The sequence below is a fragment of the Nelumbo lutea genome, chromosome 2 (genome assembly GCF_056320005.1).
Source record: "Nelumbo lutea isolate HS-2025 chromosome 2, American lotus-T2T, whole genome shotgun sequence".
NCBI lineage: Eukaryota > Viridiplantae > Streptophyta > Magnoliopsida > Proteales > Nelumbonaceae > Nelumbo > Nelumbo lutea.
In genome coordinates, this window is record NC_142685.1 from 12,846,443 (window position 1) to 12,867,640 (window position 21,198).

General features: G+C 37.0%; 1 protein-coding gene and 1 long non-coding RNA gene across 3 annotated transcripts; one reads left to right on the top strand and one right to left on the bottom strand.

The window, feature by feature from the left end:
* Positions 1 to 6,805: 6,805 nt before the first annotated feature.
* LOC148868632 (protein LURP-one-related 7-like) lies at positions 6,806 to 15,364 on the bottom strand. 2 transcript variants are annotated; one of them, XM_088973841.1, is made up of 3 exons: positions 15,004 to 15,364; positions 10,530 to 10,742; positions 6,806 to 6,963 (listed from the first exon to the last, which is right to left on the bottom strand). In XM_088973841.1, the coding sequence occupies exons 1-3, from the start codon at positions 15,229 to 15,231 to the stop codon at positions 6,832 to 6,834; spliced, it is 573 nt and encodes a 190-aa protein (XP_088829967.1). In that variant the 5' UTR covers positions 15,232 to 15,364; the 3' UTR covers positions 6,806 to 6,831. The 2 variants fall into 2 exon arrangements, with proteins under 2 accessions (XP_088829967.1, XP_088829968.1); XM_088973842.1 differs by having other exon boundaries at positions 6,895 to 7,888; positions 15,004 to 15,326.
* On the top strand, positions 7,250 to 8,889 carry LOC148868633 (uncharacterized). Its single transcript, XR_016108228.1, has 2 exons — positions 7,250 to 7,510; positions 7,584 to 8,889. It is a non-coding gene; the product is annotated as an uncharacterized LOC148868633 (long non-coding RNA).
* Positions 15,365 to 21,198: the final 5,834 nt, after the last annotated feature.

Consider the following 21,198-nt stretch of genomic DNA (forward strand, 5'->3'; position numbering starts at 1 on the left):
AGGGAACTCAATCATAGGTTGGATTGGAAGGGTTTTTTGTCCAAAAAGAAAAAAAAAGGAAACCAAAATAGCGGAATGGGAATCGCATTCGGGAGGACGAGGTCGGGAATAGCTATTCCCCATATAAGGGAATGGCATTCCGCTTACTCATTCGCATTCCGGTCGACCAAACATCCGAAACAGAATGACCCATTCCGATTCCGATTCTAAGTTCCTATTCCCTGAACCAAACAGGTCCTTACTCAAATTTTCGACTCCTGTAAGCCTTTCTTTTGAGTTTACATATTATTACCAAATGAAACTTTTTGACTTTTTGTTTTTCTTAGCTCATGCAATGACAAAAGCCGCTGCATGATAACCCTTCCAAACAGATACTATATTGGAGTTTTGTCAATCCGTAACAGTTCTGTTGGAGAGCAATCCGATCGGTCCTAACTGTTAACGATCTTGCCTCTAACTGGAGCAAAAGGTGCCTGAAATGGGAAAAAGCGAGTAGCCTCCGGGGAGGAATCCGGTGAGAGTGTTTCGAAGCTCAAGTTAATATTTTCTCAAAGGCAAGATAAAAAACCAGATGGCACAAAGTTATCACGAACCTCCATTCTTGGGGGGAAGAGGGCCTTTTATAATCACTTCGCGCACTCCCTTGGGGGGAGGAACCCGGTGAGACCTGCTGTCAGGTCAGGTATCATTACTTTTGCACTTTAGCCAGTTCAGGTGTCATCACATCTGCACTTTTGCCAGTTCGGGTGTCATTACCTCTACACTTCTGCCAGTTCGGGTGTCATCACCTCTACTGGGGCAGACAACCGCCACTGCTCTCTTTGTCGGAGCCGTCTCTGTAACTGGAGGTGGCGGTGGTAGGTGGCCGTTGAAGTGTGGCTATCAAGCGTCAAATCCTAAGTCAGTCAGGTGCGCCGCCTCAGGATACAGACTCGTTTGGTGTCAGGTACGCTTATTCAGTTCGACAGCTTGGAGACGAAGTGCCAAAGTGGTGTGTGAGGTGAAGTCTTGAGTTCAAATAGAAGTGTGGCCCGAACTGCCCTAGGGTGACCCAGTTTGGGTGGTTGCCCTTTGTGTTCCTCATAAGGCTTGGGGTCAAAGGGAGAGTTTGGGCTCTTTTTGGGGAGCTCGGACCACGGGTTCCTCTTCTCGGAGCTCGTGCCTTGAGTGCACTGCCATGCCGAGCTGTCGCTCCTACCAGGTCACCCTCGATTGCTTTCACATGTTGGGTGGCCAAGAGGTCGGGCCAAATCTTCCTCCATCAAGTTCTATATAATATTTTTTTTAATTAAAGCATGAGTTATTTGGTTCAGGTGTTTATATAATAATTTTTTTAATTAAATCAGGATTTTGGATTATTTGTTGTAATTTGTGCTTTTTTAAAGCATGAGTTATTTTAGGGGATGTTTGGAACTGTGGTTGTTTTTCAAAAAAATGGTGCCACGTAGCGTTTCAACAAATGCCCATAATATGTATATTTGGTTCAGGTGTTTATTAAAAATTTGGGCATGTCTCATAAATCAGAATCCCACCGATCATAAAATGCCAAATCAGGCATATATATAAAAATTTGATGTTTCATGCATCGGTGAACTGTTTCCCCCCAATGGTAGACTGTTGTCTATTCTATGTGGTGTTTACCTATCATCATATACATGAAAAATGGTGATGAAAATCACTTAACCAAATAACATAGTATTGCTCATTGCCTACGTAGCAAAAACATTTTTTTGTGAAAAACGGGTCTTAAAAGCATGAGCATTTTTTATTAAAGATCGGTCCCAAAAAACACTCACACTTCCAAGCACCATGTTATATTTTGTATGTTATTTAATAAAATTTTAAGGTAGCCGCCCCTTATCTAGATTAAAATTTTAGGCTAAAAAAATCATGAAAATATCAATCTGACCCGTGTGAATGAACCGCACTAGTTATCATTGCAAGTAACTTCTCACCATGCAGCAAGATCTATGTACACACTACCTGCTTGGTTGGATAGCAGAAATAAAAATGAGCAGGCTATAACTATCAAAGAAGAGAAGTTCTTCGCTCCTTGAGCAAAAGACTCAAGCCTCCTAAAAATACACGTCCCCTCTTTTGCTATGTCAGCTTAATAAACGACGTTAAGACAATTTGAAAAACGCCCGTTAAGATTTCTTACTTACCTATCATGTTCACCATAAAAGATTAATTTAAACCTCCTGGAACTCGATCTCCCTATGGAACCAAAGTATAATCGTTTTCTCATCTTTGGCGAACCAAACTCCCTTATCTCACAGTCAAATCACCGACAATATTGGAATGTCATAGCAGGAGCTTTATCCTGATTCTTGCTCTATATATTTATCCTGATTCTTGCTCCATATAGAACGCGCACTCAAAGTGAGACTTAATTTTCTTTGCAGCTCTACGAGAAAATTAGTTAGTTAATTGCTATTCTGCATATGATACCAGGTTTTAAAAATCGACCGGGAACTGAAATTATTATTGTCACCGGTTTTTAGGCCGATAATTCAATTGTCCAATTGAAATAGATAGCCTATTCTAATAAAAAAATAAAATGGTTAAATATTATTGAGTGGGTCGAATTGATAAATGGTTCGACAGCCCAAGTCAACGGGCCATGGACCAAATCAACGGTTTTTGGTAAAGGGAGTAAAATTTAACCAATTGTCTGAATGGTTCCCACGTCAAAAAGGGTTAAAAAATATTGCATAACACAGTGAAAGAGTGATCTCACAGTTGCTTTTTTCCTACTATATATTTTTTTAATATTTTTTTCACCCATAAAAAAAGCGTTACAAAATCTAACATGCAATCTAAGTCCCTTCATTTTTTCATTCTTTTGATTAATTGGTTGTTCTTAGCAAACCAGGACCTGATTCTCCGTACCAATCTCCAGTTCTAAAAATTAAATCTTGTTAAAATACCTTTCCAAATGTGTTTTGATTAATTTTCCTCTTTAATCAAGTAATTCTAAACTATGGATTAACTTTCATCTTTAATAGCCGATGGTGGATCTCATTGTAGCCTTGCGGACCCATCTAAAAAAGCCTAACCTCCCCAGAGAAGTTCTAAATTGAAAATCAATTATTTTCTTGGTCTGGGATCATTATTGTCCCATAAGCAAAGACGACCTTGTTTCGCTTCAGCTGCGGTAATTTGAATTTCAGGACGGGGAAATGAGTCCGGATCTCCTCCACTCAGAATGGTGTGCGCTGGGATGTACTTCCATTCATAAGCGAACACATCACACAATTCGCATGGACACCCAATTTACATGTGCAAGTTTTCCGTTATATTTACAAGTTGTAATTTTTAAAACTAAAATCAAGAAAAGTGAAACAAGAAGAAAGCCGGATTGAGTATTTTGGATGGATGCCATTAATGATCGTAGAGCTCTCTTTCTTCTTAAAGCTTAAGCCTGGGGCAGAAGCTATTAACGATTGCAACTTCAGAGCAGAATTTTTATAAAGAAAATTAGTTTTTCTTCTCAAATCTTCAATCAAAAGCGGGAGTCAACTGCAAATAGACTTGTCTTTTTGTCTTCAACATTTAGCAAGGTCACAAGTCTCACGTTGTTTGAAGCTAAATTTTTAGCTTCAGTCAAGGATGAGTTCTATGTATTTTTCAGTTTTCGGGTCCAACCAAAGCCATCTAAATCGTCCTGTTTAAAAACCACTTCCATTAACAAACGATTACGAACTCATTGTTAGGACTAGAGGAGCCGGCTATCTAGTGAAACGATTGAAATCTTGCTGGTTATTTGATAATGGTTTCTCATTAGGTAGTTGTCGTTTCTCTGTTTTTTTTTTTTTTAGTTTTTTTGTCAATAGCTATATTGTTTGATAATGGTTTGAAATCTAACTTAAGTTGATATTGTTAAACAATGGTTTGAGATCTTGCGGAAATTTTACGTTGTTAACAAAACTCGGTACCTTACTGAAATTGAATCTTGCTGAAATTTCACATTTTTCTTATGCAAATCATTCATCAATAGAAATCCCTATTTCAAGATATTTCTAATCTTAAATTGTCACTGCTTATTTTTCACACAAATGGTTTTTTCTTATGCAAATCCTTCATCAATTGAACTCCCTATTTCAAAATACTTCATGATCTTAAGTTCCCTCTGCTTATTTTTCACACAGATGGCTTTTTTCTCCATCGGATAATCCAAACTATATTTTTTTTATCTTTTTAAGTTTTATTTTAAAATATAAAAAGTAAGTCATTAACGGAGGGCGTTTTCAGGACCCTTATACCTAACTGACGTGTAATCATCAAATAAATGAAGTGCACCACGGCACAGTGCAGGAGATCTGGACTCGGGAAATAGTAAGAGATACCAATAGTGTGCTTTACCTTTTAAATAATGGGTTTATTTGTTTGTTTCACTGGAGATGAGAAGAACGACCATGATTTAGTTCCTGTTGAGATTGATTTTCAAAGAAGGGTTGCGGAAAAAAACGAACATGGATATTTTTAATTGTGATTATTTTGAACTTGGACGGGAAAGACAGGTAAGAAACCCTAACAGCATTTTGTTGATTATCCCAACGTCAGTCATTGAACTGACTAATCTAACATAGCATAAGAGTGAACGTGGTCCAACGGAATAAGTCTTGAGGACGCTTGAGTCTTTTGCTCATGGAGCGAAGAAAAACGACCTAATATTTAAGATATTTTAATTTTATCTTTATAAAATTAAGTAATAATTTTTTTGTGTACATGCCCAATCTTTGTGAGTGATGTAGCAAAGAAAGCTTTTGTCGTGTGACAAAGTCATATCAATATTCAAAGTATCAAAAATGCTAAGTGTATCGGAAAAGCAATTTTAAGATACATATAGGTATATTTAGAAACATTATATATATTTTAATAAATCATAAAAATACATCAATAACACCAAATATAAGACTTCAATAACTCATATATACATATTAATATATTTTAATGATTTTATGAAAAATATATTATACTCAATTATAATTTCATTCAAAATCCTATGCCTAATTATAATTTATAGATTATAATTCTTAAGATTTAATGTTTTATGGGATGGGAAAAACCCAACTCTCCTATCCAACCATAAAGCATACATTGGCACAACTTATATGTGAAAATATAATTAATAATTAATTATTATCTAAATATTTATTATTCATTTCTAAAAGTTATAAAAAATAAAAATATATTAAAAAAATAGTTATTAAAGAAGAAATTTCAATTGCTTTTTGGATATGATAGATCATGCATAAAATTATAATATATTCAATCATTGTGATCAAATGATAAAATATAAATAATTAATTAATTTTTTAATTCTAAAAATATCAAAATAAAAAAGTAATTATTAAAGAAGAAATTTCAATTGGTTTGTAGATATGATAGATTATCCATAGAATTATAATATATCCAATTGTTGGATAAGATAGATAAATCCATAGATCTAAAACATATTTAGTTTTTATACGCAGAGAAAAAAATTATATTTTCAAATTTTTTGTTAATTTATATTTTCCCCAAATATCTTCATGAAGTTTCCATAAATCTACTGATAACACACAAAAAAATTGTGATTTTGAATATAAGAAATGTAGATCAATATAAATTTAAATATTCGAGAAAAAAATCACAAGATATTATAAAAATTTGAAAAAAAAATACCTATTATTGTCATATTTTTCAAAATTTTAAAAATTTTTAAAAAAACAATGATCCACACTTATTTTTTGCAAACTTTTATAATTTAACACTCTAGGAATGATGTTTGGAGTTTTAGAGTCATTTGGGGTTCAAAGAAGACTTATTTCGGGGAAAAGAAGCTTTCTTTCCCCTTTTATTTTTTTTTATTTTTTGTTGTATCTTTTTCGTTGATACGCCCCGATACACCTTTGATACGCCCCCAATATACCCCAGATATGCCCCGATACACCCCCAATATAAGTCCAATACGCATGAAAAAAGACAAAACGTCCAATTTCCATCCGTATCTCGTTCTATTTTTCAAAGATACGATATGCTACACCTGAAACCTTGGGCCAAATGTTCTTGTTTGGATTGAATCAAGGTTGGGTACTGATTTTGGGAACCAGTTCAGCAATAACACTATTTCTTTGGGGAAAAAACCTGGTTTTAATTGCTAATATTTCTATTGAAGGTAATGATGCAAATCCCTATATTGTTTTGAATAAAATCCATAGGTCAATAGTAGAGAAATCTCTAATCTTATAGTAGAAATTGGAAAACTCTTCAAGGTTTAAAAGAAGATGAATCAAGTTTTTTGGTGTCCTCCTAAACCAAGCTGTTTAAAGGTTAAACTCTCCTTTTTGGCTGAATCTAAAACTCTCTTGGAAGCAGTTCTTTTTGCAGTTGACAATGATTTGCAAAGGGTGACCTTTGAATCAGAGTATGCTGTTTTAGTTGACAGCCTTGTAGGAAATAGTTTTTCTGTACCTGATGATTTGTTGATTTGTTGTGAAGATGTTAAGGCCCTTTCAGCAGGAAAATTTTTCAGTTTTGTTAAATGTTCAAGGGAAGCTAACTCTGCTGCTCATGGTGCGGCAAAGTGTGGATTCAGTTGGAGTTTCAGATTCAGTATTTAGATCCATTTTTGTCTGTCTTCCTCTTTAAGTTCAGATTTTGTAGGCTCTAGCTAGTTTACTTTCTATTTTTTGTTTCTCTCATGTTTTATTCATGCTTGTTTACTTCTCCTTTGTGCCCGTTGGCTTTTTAATGGAATTTCTTTTCTACAAAAAAAAAGAACCCATATATGGTAGTAAATAAGCAAATAAGAAGCATGTGCACATAAGGGGGATCTATTTTTTGTCATTTTCGTCCATCAAAAAATATTACAAGTAAAGCTACGATGAGATCATGATGAATAGTTCCTGGAAATATGGTTAGCCGAAATTTCCTCCTCCCAACTATGATCTTCCGAAGCTTGTACAAGAGGCTCGTCTGCATATAGACATTTGCAAAACGATGTTATCATGTTAATATTGAAATATAATAATCGATAGACAAGCTTTTTAAGTGTTGGACAATGATTGCTTTTGTTTTTTAAAACGAAAACAACTGCCTGTTTCGAGTTCACATCTAAGACCCCACAGAGTTCAAATCTGCGCCCCACGGCTCTCGCCCCACACGTCGAGCATCCGCCATTTGTCCCTTCACGCGCAATTAGCTTGTCCCGCGTGCAGGGCTAACGGCTGTAACTAGCCCAAAACCGAGTCAAACATTCCCGCGTGCTTGAGCTGCCGGTCCCATCCGTTCTTTTTTTCCTCACCCGAGTTCTCTTTCTCCGGCAACGGCAACCGCTCCGATCAGTTCACCTTGACCAAGTATTCTCCAATACTATTTTGTTGAAACACAATGATATATTGTTTATTCATTTCAAATTAGAAAACCCCTTGTTCTCTGATATTTTTTTCTCATTTCAAATAAGAGAAACCACCGGCCATCTACAACGACCACCGGCAATCATCCGGCCATTTTATTGTCACAGGTACTCTCCAACTCTCATATTATCACTCTTTCACACATTTTCTTATTTTTTTTCTGATATTTTGGTTTTTCAGAAATCAGAAAATCCACCGGCAACAGTGGTTTTTCCTCCGGCACCAGCAACCATCCGGCCATTTCACTGTCACAAGTACTCTCCAACTGTCATAAAAACCACACTTCCACAAGGCATTCCTCTGTGCCATTCTTTCTCTTAAGCCTTACCTATATTGAATTCGCCCAGTCATCTGTGGACAATAACTGGGTTCGGACGTTTGATAGCTGATAAAATGTCGAAACTTTGCCATCTTGAACTTTTGGTTTGGACATTTCAGTGATTATGGTCTCGGTGTCATCTTTACACCTCCAATACCAGCTGCACCTGATGGTACACTAAAACTAAGTTTCAGTTATCGTGGTCTCGCCGGTTGGATAAAAAAGAAAAGAAGAAAGAGATCCAACGCTTTGGTGGATTTTTTTTTTTCTTTTTATTTTTTGTTATTCTTTGAATAATCAGAACCAGAAGAGCAAAGTACACATGTAATCTTTTTGCCCTGCCCATAACAAAAATATAATTTCCAGGAGAACAATGAATGAAGGAAGCTTCTGCAAGAGGCCAAGAGAAATCAAATGCCTGAATCAAAAACAATCTGCGCCTGTTGATCCCTTAAATCTTTGTTTTAGCAATTATCTTCTCCCTGGATTTGATTTTTCTGTCAAATACTGCTTTCCTCTCAATCCAGAAGCTCCAGAAAATGGAAAATAACATCAACTTCCACAGGATATTGCCTCCACTGCTGAGATCCAAGACTAGCCATGCTGTTATCAGATCGGTCAAATGCCTAGGCATCACCCAGGATCCGTTGGGTAACTGAATGAAGTGTAGCCTGGTCAAGGTGAACTGACCGGAGCGGTCGCCGGTGCCAGAGAAGGAGAACTCGAGTGAGGGGAGAAGAACGGGGGGTCAGGGGACCGGCAGCTCAAGCACGGAGGAATGTTTGACTCGGTTTTGGGCTAGTTTTGGGACTAACGGGACGAGTTAACGGCCATCCCATTAGCCCCGCACGCGGGACAAGCTAATTGCATGCGAAGAGACAGATGGCGGACGGTCGGCATGGGGGGCACAGATTTGAACTGGACCCCACATGGCAATTGTTTTAACAAATAAACACAGCAAAATTATATTGTTTTTTGACTTTTTCTGATGTGGCAGTTATTTTGTGGAACACTCCCACAGCCTAAAACTTTAATGCATTTATAATATGTATATTTGTATTTGTACCCTCTGCACAAAATTAATCATACTGTATTGTGTTTTGCTCAATTTGGGAAGAATACAAATATAAAATATACAGTGTAAATACATACAAAACAATACAAAATACAAAATTTTATAAATATAAATATATACAGTATAAATACGACTCAGTTTAGAAAAAATACCTCAACGGTGGCCTGACCGCTAACCAATTTAGAGGATTCAGGGTGCAAGACAACATGTTCATGTCACCGGAGTGACCCGACCACCTAAGTCTTGCATTTGATTTCTTGAGTCTCTTTTTCCCCTTAAGTCAAGACTAGCTTAGGCTTTAGACTGCGTTTGTTTGTGGTGTAAGATCTCAGCACCGGTTCGGTTTTGTTGGTACTTGTTTATAATGTAAATCAAGATAAATGTAAAATGTTACCACCAGTTTAGAATAGTAGGCATTTGGATGGAGTGGAATTTTATATCGTAAATCGATGTAAAACATCACTTATAATGTAGTTTTATATCGATATCACATTTTTTTATGCTCAATGGTTCAAAGATTCCAAATGGCTCAATGTGAAACTCTATCAATTGACTTTTACACCAACAAGGCTTTACACCACAAACAAATGAAGCCTTAGGGGCTGTTTGGCAAGTTTTTTTTTGAAATATCTAAAAGCTCTAACGGTTAAAATATGTAATGAGCTTTTGCATCAAGATCTTGACAGCCTGAAGACCATTTGGTGAAGGCTTGTTTTTCCGTGAGTCTTTCCACGCAAAGTAGAGTTGAAAAAAACTGAAAAGCTCCATTTGGAGCTTCCCGAAAATAGCTCAAAATGGGCTTTGTGAGTATTTTTGGCATAATGTCTTTTGACAGGTAGATCTCTTGTGAACCAAACGGGAAAAGACCACAACACGATATGTCGGACTCTAACTAGTTGACGGACTCCGTGAAAAGACACTAAACGAGGCCTTAGTATTTGCACGTTAAACCATTTGAGTGAGGTGGCTAACATTAAGGGGTTTTATCACATTATATCCTAAAACCTTGTGACCAATCAAATAGCATCATAAATATATGTTTAATTGTTGAACCTCTCTTGAAGTTTCTAATTGTTGTTGAAACCTCTCTTGAAGTTTGGTAATTGCAATCACCTCCCCTGGACTCTCTAACATAGTTGCAAATAGACACTTTTTGTTAGAAATCTCTATAAAAAGGCATGAAAATGTCCAAAATACCTATGTAGTTGCTTTTGACCAAAATGTATATTTTCTAAATATTCACTTCATATGCATGGCTATCCCAAATCCTTCCATATCTTTACCAAAGTAGATTTATTTTTCACGCTTGCACTTTTAGATGAGGTAAAGTTACAACTTTAAATTCTCCTTTTTTTTTTTTTGTTGTTGTTTATTGTTTATAAAGTTTGTATTGATTTTTCTTTATGTGTAAACCAGCCTCAATAGTAATTGCATGGATATTTTGAACATTTTCACAATTTTTATTAAGGGATTTTAATAAAAGAGGTCTACTAACAAATTGCAATTGTATAAAAAAAAATCAAAGAAAGCGGTTGCAATTGCCACCAAACTTCAGGGGAGATAAAACTTCAGGAGAGGTTTCAACAATTAACCCTGAATGTATTAATCAATCAATTTGCAAGTGAATTTTGATTGGTCAAAGCTCTTTGATTACTATATTTTTCTGGCATCATAGATTTTTTCGATATTATTAAGAAGAGAGAGGAAAAATGGAAACAAGAAAGGTCAATACCTCTGCAACAATGGAATTCCCTTTGTAGATGGTACATGATCTCTTAAAGGGGCAACCTTTCACTTTAAAATCCGGCTTCGAGTCCACCCGATTCTCACCAACTAGGAACACCAATAACTCAGTTAGCTGGGGTGAGTAGAAAGTCCTCTCCACCCTAAACAGAAGGAAGTTTTTGCACTCCCCATCGGCCCCTCTGTAACCTTGCCATACACCCTATACAGAAATGACCAAAGAAGTTGTATCACAGGTCATGTATAAATTCAATAAAATGCAGGAAACAGTCAACTCAGCTTAGATACAATAGATCTTGCCGGAGGGATTGAAATTCAACCTACGACGTCTTTCAAGACATTTAACCTACGATGATTATTTTTGTGAAACAGAACCACTTTGGATTAGTCTTTTCGAGATAATTAAAACCTGACTCAGGTTGGATTAGAATTCAAAAGGTAGGACGTTTGAGCATTTGGCAGAAAAAAAGAAAAACATTGACAAATATTTCGAAAAAAGGTAGGACGTTCAGTAGAGTGCTCACTTAGTAGAGGCATGATACCCTGCATCTCCACTTATATTTTTAATAAGGCAAATTTCTTAAATTATTCTTATAATTTAGCTAATTGATCAAGTCACCCTTTACTGTTTACATATTGTCTCAAACTACCTCAACTCACACATAATATTATGTGACTGATAATTTTTTAAAATTCCTAAATTATCCTTCACCTTTCCATTCCTCTATCTTCACCTTCCCATTAGAATTTGGCTTCAATCAGGGCACCATTCGCATATTCGGAGGACATGACATGCGTCCTCCGAATCATGAGAAAGGCTGCCATTGGTTTAAAGTTAAGCAAAATGAGTGTTTTGCTCCTCTCCTCTCCTGTCGCATACGAGACATCTCTCCTCCCTCTCTTACCCCATTCGTCCGGCAGTGAGTTAATGTTGATACGAGTGGCATCTTCCCTTTAGAGTTCGGCTTCAGTCCAGGCACCCTTAGTCAGGGCACCATTCATGCATTCGGAGGACGTGCCATGAGAAAGGCTGCCGTTAGTTTAAAGTTAAGCAAAATGAGTGTTTTTTGCTCCTCTCATCTCCTCTCCTGTCGCATACGAGACATCTCTCCTCCCTCTCTCTCACCTCATTCGTCTGGCGGTGACTTAGTGTTGATACGAATGACTAGATGCCGTCCACTGGAATAACCTTACTGTAAGGATAAATCCTACCGCCGATGGCATAGCCTACACCAATAGGTAAAAGTGTCATTATGCTTATGCTGTGTTATTCTTATCTCTGATTTGTTTGTTTTATTGTTGAACAAACTATTGCCATGTCAGCAAACCTAATCCTATCTAGTGGACACTTGTAATTGATCCAACACTGTAATTGATCCAACAGGCAAAATAGGTCCAACTGATGCTAAAACCAAGCTGACTTCGTAAGTGTTGGGATTCCCCTAATAGTAATATTTTTTCTTAACGTTAAAGAAAGCCCACACCTATAAATAGGGCCTCTTGTGAATACAAGACTAGAAGTCAGTCTTTGGGAAATAATCCTCATTTGGACGTCTGCTATGCTGGGTCATCATTGAGCCCTTTGGTGTTTTTACTAAAGTGCCAAACAAGTGTGTTTTGCCTTTTTGTGTTTTTGGTTTATCTTTGTATGACGGGCTAACATTAACAACCATCACCGGAGGCGGGATCAACCTCAGATTTTTTTTTGTTTTCATCTCTTCTTCTTGTTGTGTGAATGGTGTTATGAGTTTACTGTGCTTTGATTTGAAATGTCTTTCTTCTTGTTGCTCTTTGCTGCCCTGGATTCTATACTTAGTAAGAGTTGTTATTGGGTTTACGGGCCAGCAACTCGGTGTTACTTCTGTTGCAAGTGATTGAATGTTGGTAAGGTTTTTGTTTGTGGTTTTTGAGGTGTTTTAGGATATGGGTTCGAAGAAATTTCATACATTTGGAATTCTAATATTTTTCTGTGGTTCTATCTATAGGGCAATACAACACTAGACTGATGGGTTGGTTGGTTTCTGATTCAGGGATTTGTTTTGAGGTAGGAATCTCATTTTTTTTTTAAATATTCCTTCAGGTGACTGTTGCAACTGTTGCTTTATTTGGAAGTGTTGCTGCGAAGGTGTTTTGGGAAGTGATTCCAGGTGTCCATTTGGGCTTCTTCTTTCTATGAGGAGCAGTGTATAGTATAGTATCAGATGGAATATAGTTCATGGGGTGGTTGCCTTATAATCTGAAGTAGGGACTCCATTCGGTTTCAGTCATGGCGGTGTTGGAGTTCATTCCGATGATTTTCATACAATGGGTTTTCATGGTCTGTTTTGTTTGCTACCTGTGATCCGAATGATTTGTTGATACTCAGAATTTGCAGGAAACCTCGCAGATGGGTCGATTATCTCGGCATGGGCAAATGAGTAGATTTGCTGTCAATGGGTTGGTGTTAAATGTGGGAATGGGATTAATGGTTCAGCTGCCAGGAGGGTGATTATGTTGACGCTGCTTAACAAGATTATTGGGTAATCTAGATCAGCTAAAATGGCTTGATCTCTCTCACAATTTTCTGGAAGGAGGAATACCCACAGAACTATCAAATTTGCATCAGCTGGAGTTTCTTGATCTCAGCTTTAACATGCTAATGGGCCCTATCTCAGGATCACTCTGTGGTTTAAAGTCTATCCCTTTGATTAATATCTCTAGCAATTTTTTTGATGGCAATATGGTGGTTTAACTTGGGGACTTCCGAAATCTTGTTGTCTTCAATGTGTGCAATAATTCTCTTACTGGGCAGGTCGACAATAAGATATGCAGTTCCTCCAGTTCTATTCAAATTCTGGATTTATCAGCAAAACAATTTTTCTGGTGGCCTTTTGGGAAGAGAATTTGCAGAACTGCAGTACTTATCATCCTTAGAAGTGATATTTCTCATTTCTCGGGACTGGGCTTTCGAATGGCAAATTCTATATGAAGAAGAAGGGATTGTGAGGAGTTGGCAAACCCAAACGGAATTCTACTCCATAGAATCATGAGAAACTCTAAGGTTGATTCCACTGCCGGTGATAGTTGTTAAGTCGCCGCCGGACGGATGGGGAGAGAGAGAGAGGGAGGAGAGATGTCCCGTCTGCGATTGGAGAGGAGAGGAGAGGAGCAAAACGCTCGTTTTACTTAATCTAAAGGCAAGTCTCACTAAAGGGGTGATGATGCTTCAGCCCTTCACTCGATTTGGAGGACGCGTCCTCCGAATGCGCGAACGGTGCCCTGACTAAGGGTGCCTGGACTGAAGCCGAACTCGATTCAAATGTTGTTCCTGATGGTGATGTTTTTCCGTCTAGAGTGTTGCGGATTCAACTGCTTCTAACATTAAAAAAGATGCGGTTAATCCTGTCCCAGATGGTTCTGATTCGGGTGATAGAAATTTAAACAATATGAACAGTTCTGTTCGATTCAACTATGATATGAAAAAGTTATGATATTTGAAAAATAACTGATCAATAAACTGGAATTTTAAAAGTAATAGTGAATAAGGTGTTATTTATTAAAATTCATGAATGAGTTTTGATGGGTCAAAACTTTTTCCATACCTATCTTTCCTCGCATCAGACATTTTCTCAGTTCTGTTATGCAAGACATACCTGCCTCCTCAACACATAGGGCTGTTGGTACTCCTACTACTACTGAGAATGCTGTCACCCGGGAAAATTCAGATGAAAAATCTAATGAAGCTATTTCTTATGTTCCTCCTAATTGCCAATGGTGTTGCTGATATGAGAAATTGCACTCCTGCTGGAACTGGTGAAAATTTTAATGCTTCAAATGATGTTGTGGGTTGAGCAACAGTTTGAGAGGCTCCTGGTACGTTATAAGTTATATTTGTTCATTTGTCATTTTTGTTTGTAACTTTTTGATCAGTTTCTCCATAATTGAATGAGATAAGCTCCACCGTTATATACTGTTTTTTTCTCTCTCAGATATTTTAAGACAATATATAAATAATATTAATAGAGTTAACTAAATTATAAGGATAATTTAAAAGATGTGTTCTTTTATTATCTCTGATAATGGATATGGGGCCATAATCATCAAACATCCTACGAATCTACGATCGAGTGGAAATACGCCTTGTTCGATAAAAACAAAAAAAAAAAAAAGCGGAGACACGCTTTACGGTTTGACTATTTTGGGTTTTTTCTGACAAAATAATGAACCGACTAATAAGCGTCGGAAACAGGAATAAGAGAAATTCTCGCTTTTGAGGAGGTAATTTCTACCGATTCCGGATCGGTTGAACTTTTTCTCATGCACTTTTCTTATGCTTTGTTTCCGTTCCATTAGTCTCATATGTTTAATTTTTGTTTTTTATTGATTTAATTAAATCTAGCTATCATGTATTCAAGAGATCAAGAGTTAAATTTCTAAATTCAAAAAGAAAAACAATTCGGAAAGATGGAAGGAAAAGCACTTACATCGTTATAGTGCATGGTGATCAGTGGATCTCCTCTTGCATCAAGCAAGACCCTACGCCGAGGAATAGATTCCGTTGATCGACTATCGACTCTGAAGACGGGATTACCATATAAATCGGTCAATGTTAAATCGTCACGCGCAGGGCTACGTTTCTTCAACACCAATAAATCTACCGGAATTTGCGAAATCGCCGGAAATGCGATGCACGGTGCCGCGTCTGTGGTCATTCGGACGGAAGGATCGGAATTTCAAAAGGCAAGAGAAAAAGGAAAGTAACAATAAAACAGTTTTAATTTATAAGGAAGGGAGCCGACCAACCGACGACGCCGAAAATTATTTATGACACGTCAGGCCGCTTTCAACTGGTAAAGAAATAACTCGAAATGATTAAAACGGAGTGGTTAGGTGGACGAATTCACATCTGCGCCCCACAGCATATCACAACCGTGTGTATTGGTAACATGTACCACTGACAACTTCCGGATACGAGTATTCACGGTTCTGAGGATTTATTTTGGAACCAAACCGGTATCATCGATTTATGAAAGAACGATAACCGAAATCAAATCGAAGTCAATTACTTAATTAATTGACCGATTTGATTAACCATCATTGGTTTTTTGGATTTTTATTTTTATAATATATTATAAAAATATATAAATATATAATAAAAAATAAAAGATATATTTAAAATAATAAATATATATATATATACACATAAATATACCTAAATTATATAGAATCATATGCATATCGGTCGGTTCAGTTAACCATCAATTTTCTATATTGGTTAACTAAAATGGAACTTGTACCTTCGATTTTTTAAAGATATCGAATCAACCGGTCTGGTTAACTAGAGTTTCGGTTCAGTATCAGTCGATTTTCTGATTTGGTTCAGTATTTCAATTTTTCTTGCTCACCCCTACCTCGCAGGATTTTCCCAATGCACGTTGAGATGTGCATGTGGAGTGCAGATATGATATCATTTTGGACTGTCAAGAGCTACAACTTCTATTTTCCTTTATTCAACTACTGTGTTTAGTTGTGTGCAATTTAATTTGTACTAGTACAATTGCACATGAGTTCAAATGAAAAAATGCAAATTATTGTTTAATTTTATTTTGGACATTATTTTATTCACCTTAATGTCTTAATTTGCTTCATTTGAATTGTTGTGAAAGCCATACTTTCATCGTATTCAACATTCTTACATCATTCTCAATGAATAGAATGTCGTCTACATATAGAATCAAGAACGTAACTTTATCCCCACTGGTCTTTCTGTAAACACAGGGCTCATCCGAATTTTGCTCAAAATCAAACCATTTGATAGTAAGTCAAACCGGATGTTCCAGCTCCTAGAATCTTGCTTAAGTCCATATATGGATCAATTAAGTTTACATACCATGTGTTCCTGACCTGTAGCTATAAAACCTTGCGATTGCTGCATATAAATATCTTCATTAAGATCTCCATTCAGGATTGCAGTTTTGACATCCATTTGTCAAATCTTGTAGTCATTGTATGTTGCTACAGTTAGAAGGATCATAATGGATTTAAGCATAGCCACGGGCGGAAAGGTTTCCTCATAATCGATTCCCTCTTTCTGAGTGTACCCTTTTACCACAAGACGTGCCTTGTATGTCTCAACCTTACCATCGGGGCCCTTCTTCCTCTTATAAATCCATTTGCAACCAATTGCTTTTACCTACTAGAGTCCAGACTCCATTGCCTCCATTGAGTCCATCTCAGCTCTCATGGCATCTATCCACTTCAAGGAATCTATGTCCAACATAGCTTCCGTATAACTCATGGGATCCTCCTCACTGGTCGTGGCTTCCACCAAGTAACTTTCTTGGTCATAGTCGTAACGAACTAGAGGCCTGGATGCCCGGGTAAATCTCCTAGGTTGGTTATTAATTAGAGCTTGTGGGACATCTCCCACTACCCCTGAGCTCTCCTCATTAAGAACAACTTCTTGATGATGATTGTTTATGATGTAATATTCCTCCAAGAAATGGGCATTTCGACTACAGAACACTTTTGCTCTCTTGCGTCATAGAATAAATACCCTATAGAGCCTTTTAGGTAACCTACAAATAGGCAACAACTAGTCTTACATTTCAATTTGTCAACACTTGTTCTCTTAACATGTGTTGGACAACCCAAAATCTTCAAGTGTCTTACACTTGGTTTCTTATTTATCCAAAGCTCATAGGGAGTTTTCAAAACGGATTTGGTTGGGACTCGGTTCAGCATGTATATCAAAGTCTCTAATGCGTAACTTCAAAAGGATGTGGGTAATTATGAGAGTACGATAAGTGATCAGAACATGTCCAATAAAGTCTGGTTCCTCCTCTCTGACACACTGTTTAACTGCGGTGTAGCAAGAGGAGCTAGTTGTGATACTATCCCATTTTCCTTTAAGTAGTCCCTAAATTCGTCAGAGAGATATTAGCCGCCTCGATCTGATCGAAGAGCCTTAATGTGTCTCCCAAACTATTTCTCAACCTCTTGCCTGAACTCTTTAAACTTTTCAAATGATTTAGACTTGTGTCTCATTAGGTACACGTAACCATACCAAGAGTGATCATCGGTAAATGTTATGAAATAAATGTGCTAGTTACGTGTCCTAACATTCATGGGACCAAATACATAGTATGTATAAGATCAAGCGTGCCTGTTGATATTTCAGGCTTACCGTTAATGGTCGTTTCGTCATCTTACCCTAAAGGGAAGGTTCACAAGTTGGGAAATCTTCTACAATTAGAAAATACAAAAGACCATCATTTACCAACCTTGTGATACGATCTATATTAATGTGGGCAAGTTAGTAACGCCACAAGCATGTGAAATTAACTGTATCACGGGTTCTTTTCTTGGGATTATTATCCGACGTAGTCTTTGTTATATTTATTTCCAGATAAGGATGGAGAACATAGAGACCATTCTCAAGTTGTCTATATGCGAGGAATTTGTTATTTCTTTTAATAATAATTACATTACTAAAAAGAATAGAATAACCATCCGCACACAGTTTTGAAACAAAAATCAATTTTCTTCTAAAATTAGGTATATAAAGACAATCTTTTAATGTAATTATTCCTTCTCTGAAATACAATTCTATAGTTCCTACGACTGTAGTTGTAACACTTGTAGAAGTCCCCAAGTAAATAATCGCTTATTCGTTACTCAATCTTTTGCTTGTCTAGAACCCCTGCAATGTATTACATGCATGAGTAGAAGCCCCGGAGTCAATACACCAATAAGCAGAAGTGACCAACATATTGGTTTCTATGACAAAGGTTTCGAAATTACCTTATTTCTTGGTTTGATTTTTAGGCTTGCTAGTTTTCTTTTGAGGTTCCTTCTTTGCCTTCCTCTTCTTTTTGCTCGATTTGCCACCTTCAACAAGCATGGCTATGGGCTCATCCTTCTTTATCAGTTTTTTGGCCCTCTACAACATATTGTTGATTTCCTGAAGGCTAACATTTAGCTTGTTTATATTGTAATTCATTTGAACTGATTGAAGGAATGATGCAAAGAGTTCAGGATGGCATCAACTTTGGTGACATGATCTAGCCTAGATCCAAGAGCCTCTAGTTCATTGATGTATCCCATCATCTTAAAACAATGGTCATTAAGCTAGTTCTTAGACATTTGTGCGTTCATAAACTGCTTTAGGACCTTCTAACGAATAGAACAATTCTGCTCTTCATACATTGTCCTTAGACTATCAAAGTTATCCTTGGACACTTAGATCTGATCAAACTGTCGATGTATCTCATTTTCTAAGGAAGCTATTATGTAGCACCGGGCAAGAGAGTTTTTCTCTTCCCATTCTTGATATTCCCTCCTACGGGCCTCAAAAGCCCTATCTCCCAGACGATTTGGAGCAGAGTTTTTAGCAACTTTGTCCAATTTCTCAGATGTTAGAACCAACATAAGGTTACGAAACCAGTCAACGTAATTTGGGCCCTTAAGCTTATTATTGTCCAATAATTTGGCGAACTGTTTGTTTGTCATTTCTGATGAAAGGCAAAGCAAATATTAATCCACAACCTAATGTGATTCATGTTATCTACATGGATATGGTTTTTAATCTGTGTTCCATTTCCATTTGTTCATCTCTGAGATTTCCCTCCTATCTCAGTGACGAACACTACGAATTATTTCTCTGGAAATGTGGGAAATCACATACAGTGCATGGAGCCAACTGTTTCAGCTACATAACCCCATCACCTTCTATGAAGGATCACATCCACTCATCTCATGACCTTTCCCTTTGGCCCCTGTTAGACAATGTTCATTGCCATTTTATGTTAAACCTTTTCATCGAGTAAGTGCTTACCCATCATATTCGTGAACGCTAAGGTACTATGAAAGAGTCTTCCATTTTAGGATAGGCCTCTCCCACATCGGTCTATGACACCACTATCATCTTCTGAAACAATCCAATAGATCCAGCAACAAATTGATAGCCCAATTTTATAGTGCATCTCCTCATTACTGAAGGACCCATCTTCATGCTAATGATGGAAGGCCTTTAGAGAGTTCATCATATGAGTCTTCCTATCATCTGCACTTATATTTCAATGGAGGGAACAAAATATTACGCCCTAATTTTATTTAGGTTAAACCATAGTGGCTCTCACTGGCTTTCTCAAAGCCAGAGTTAAATGGGCCCAAACATCTAGGGTTCCACTCGGTTCCTCCTGGGGAGGAGGCTTATGTAGGGCCTATCAAACGAGGAGATCATCCAATGATCTTACGAATACCATGGCAATGATGTGCATTCAGTCATGGTGTGCGAAAGCCACTATCAAATTAACATGGGCCAAGTACTTATGGCCCATGTATGTAGCACATCACACATCTATACATCACATGCATGAAACAAATTGATCCAATCAATTAAAATATCTATAAAACCCTTAATTAATTAGATTAAATCAGTATCAGCCCAACAAAGTTCATAATATTACCATATAACATTATCTAGGTACATGGGTTGTACGCAAAAGGCAGTTCAGCCCATGTAGCTAAATTAGGGTCGATTCAGTTTTATCATATTAAAACTGGGTTTTACAGAGATTGGCTGAATTAAAACTTGAAGTGGGCCATCAACCCTTCGGCCTAAATCGAATTAGGGTCAGAAAAACCAACACCATCGAACCAACAATTTGGTCCAACCAGTTTGGACCAAATTTTGTACAAATAGGCCCAACTTTTGGTGTCTAGTTCAAGATTTAATTCAAGAATAATGATCTAAAAAATAAATTAATTCAAGATAATCAGATTATCAAGAAACTGAAATCAGAAGGCTTCACTGTGATTTCTTGGATGTCCTGCAAACCTGCAAAGAACAGTTAATCATAAATTACAAAGTTGATATCTACAAAATCGCAGATTGCTGAATTCCCTTCTGTGAAATCTTCTTCTCCTTTGCTGCGCACTCCAACAATATCCAGATAGAATTAAAATAAAAAAACCTAATTTTTCTATTATTACATCACATTGAATTCCTATACACTTTGTCTAAAAATAATATATATATTTATATATATTTATATTAACAGACCATATTGAATAGAAAAGAAATTGCAGGGTGCGCCAATCTTGGCACCAAAAAGATTCGATCTCCATCACATGTGCAGCCCAAAATTCAAGAAACCTTCACAGAACAATTCTATAAATATGACAAAATAATAAAAAGTTATTTTATAGATCATCTGCCCAAAATCTGGAAACCAGCTTCCAGGAAAAAAAAACGCCAACTGCGCAAATCGGGTAGGACGCCTTCTGCCCATTTGCATAGATTCAGATATGTTCTAATTTGGTTCAAGACTTGAACCTAGCTCTAATACCACTGAAGGGATGGGAGATCCATCATATGGATGGCCGAACCCAGTAGTAAGGTTAGGCGAAATTTCAAAAATTTCTTTACTCCCATCCTGGAATCCTATTCCCAATTTAGAAAACTGCATTTTCAAAGTTCGTTCTTCTAACCAAACCGGACCAAATCTAAAACCAAGATTAGGGAGGAATAAATTTGATATATAATCCATGCAAAAAGCTCCTTCCAACATAGTTGTTCACGTCCAAAGAGTGTACCAAATCCTTCATCCACTAACGATGACACAACTTAGGATGAGACAGGATCGACAGGTAGTTCTTTACCAAGAACTTGTGAT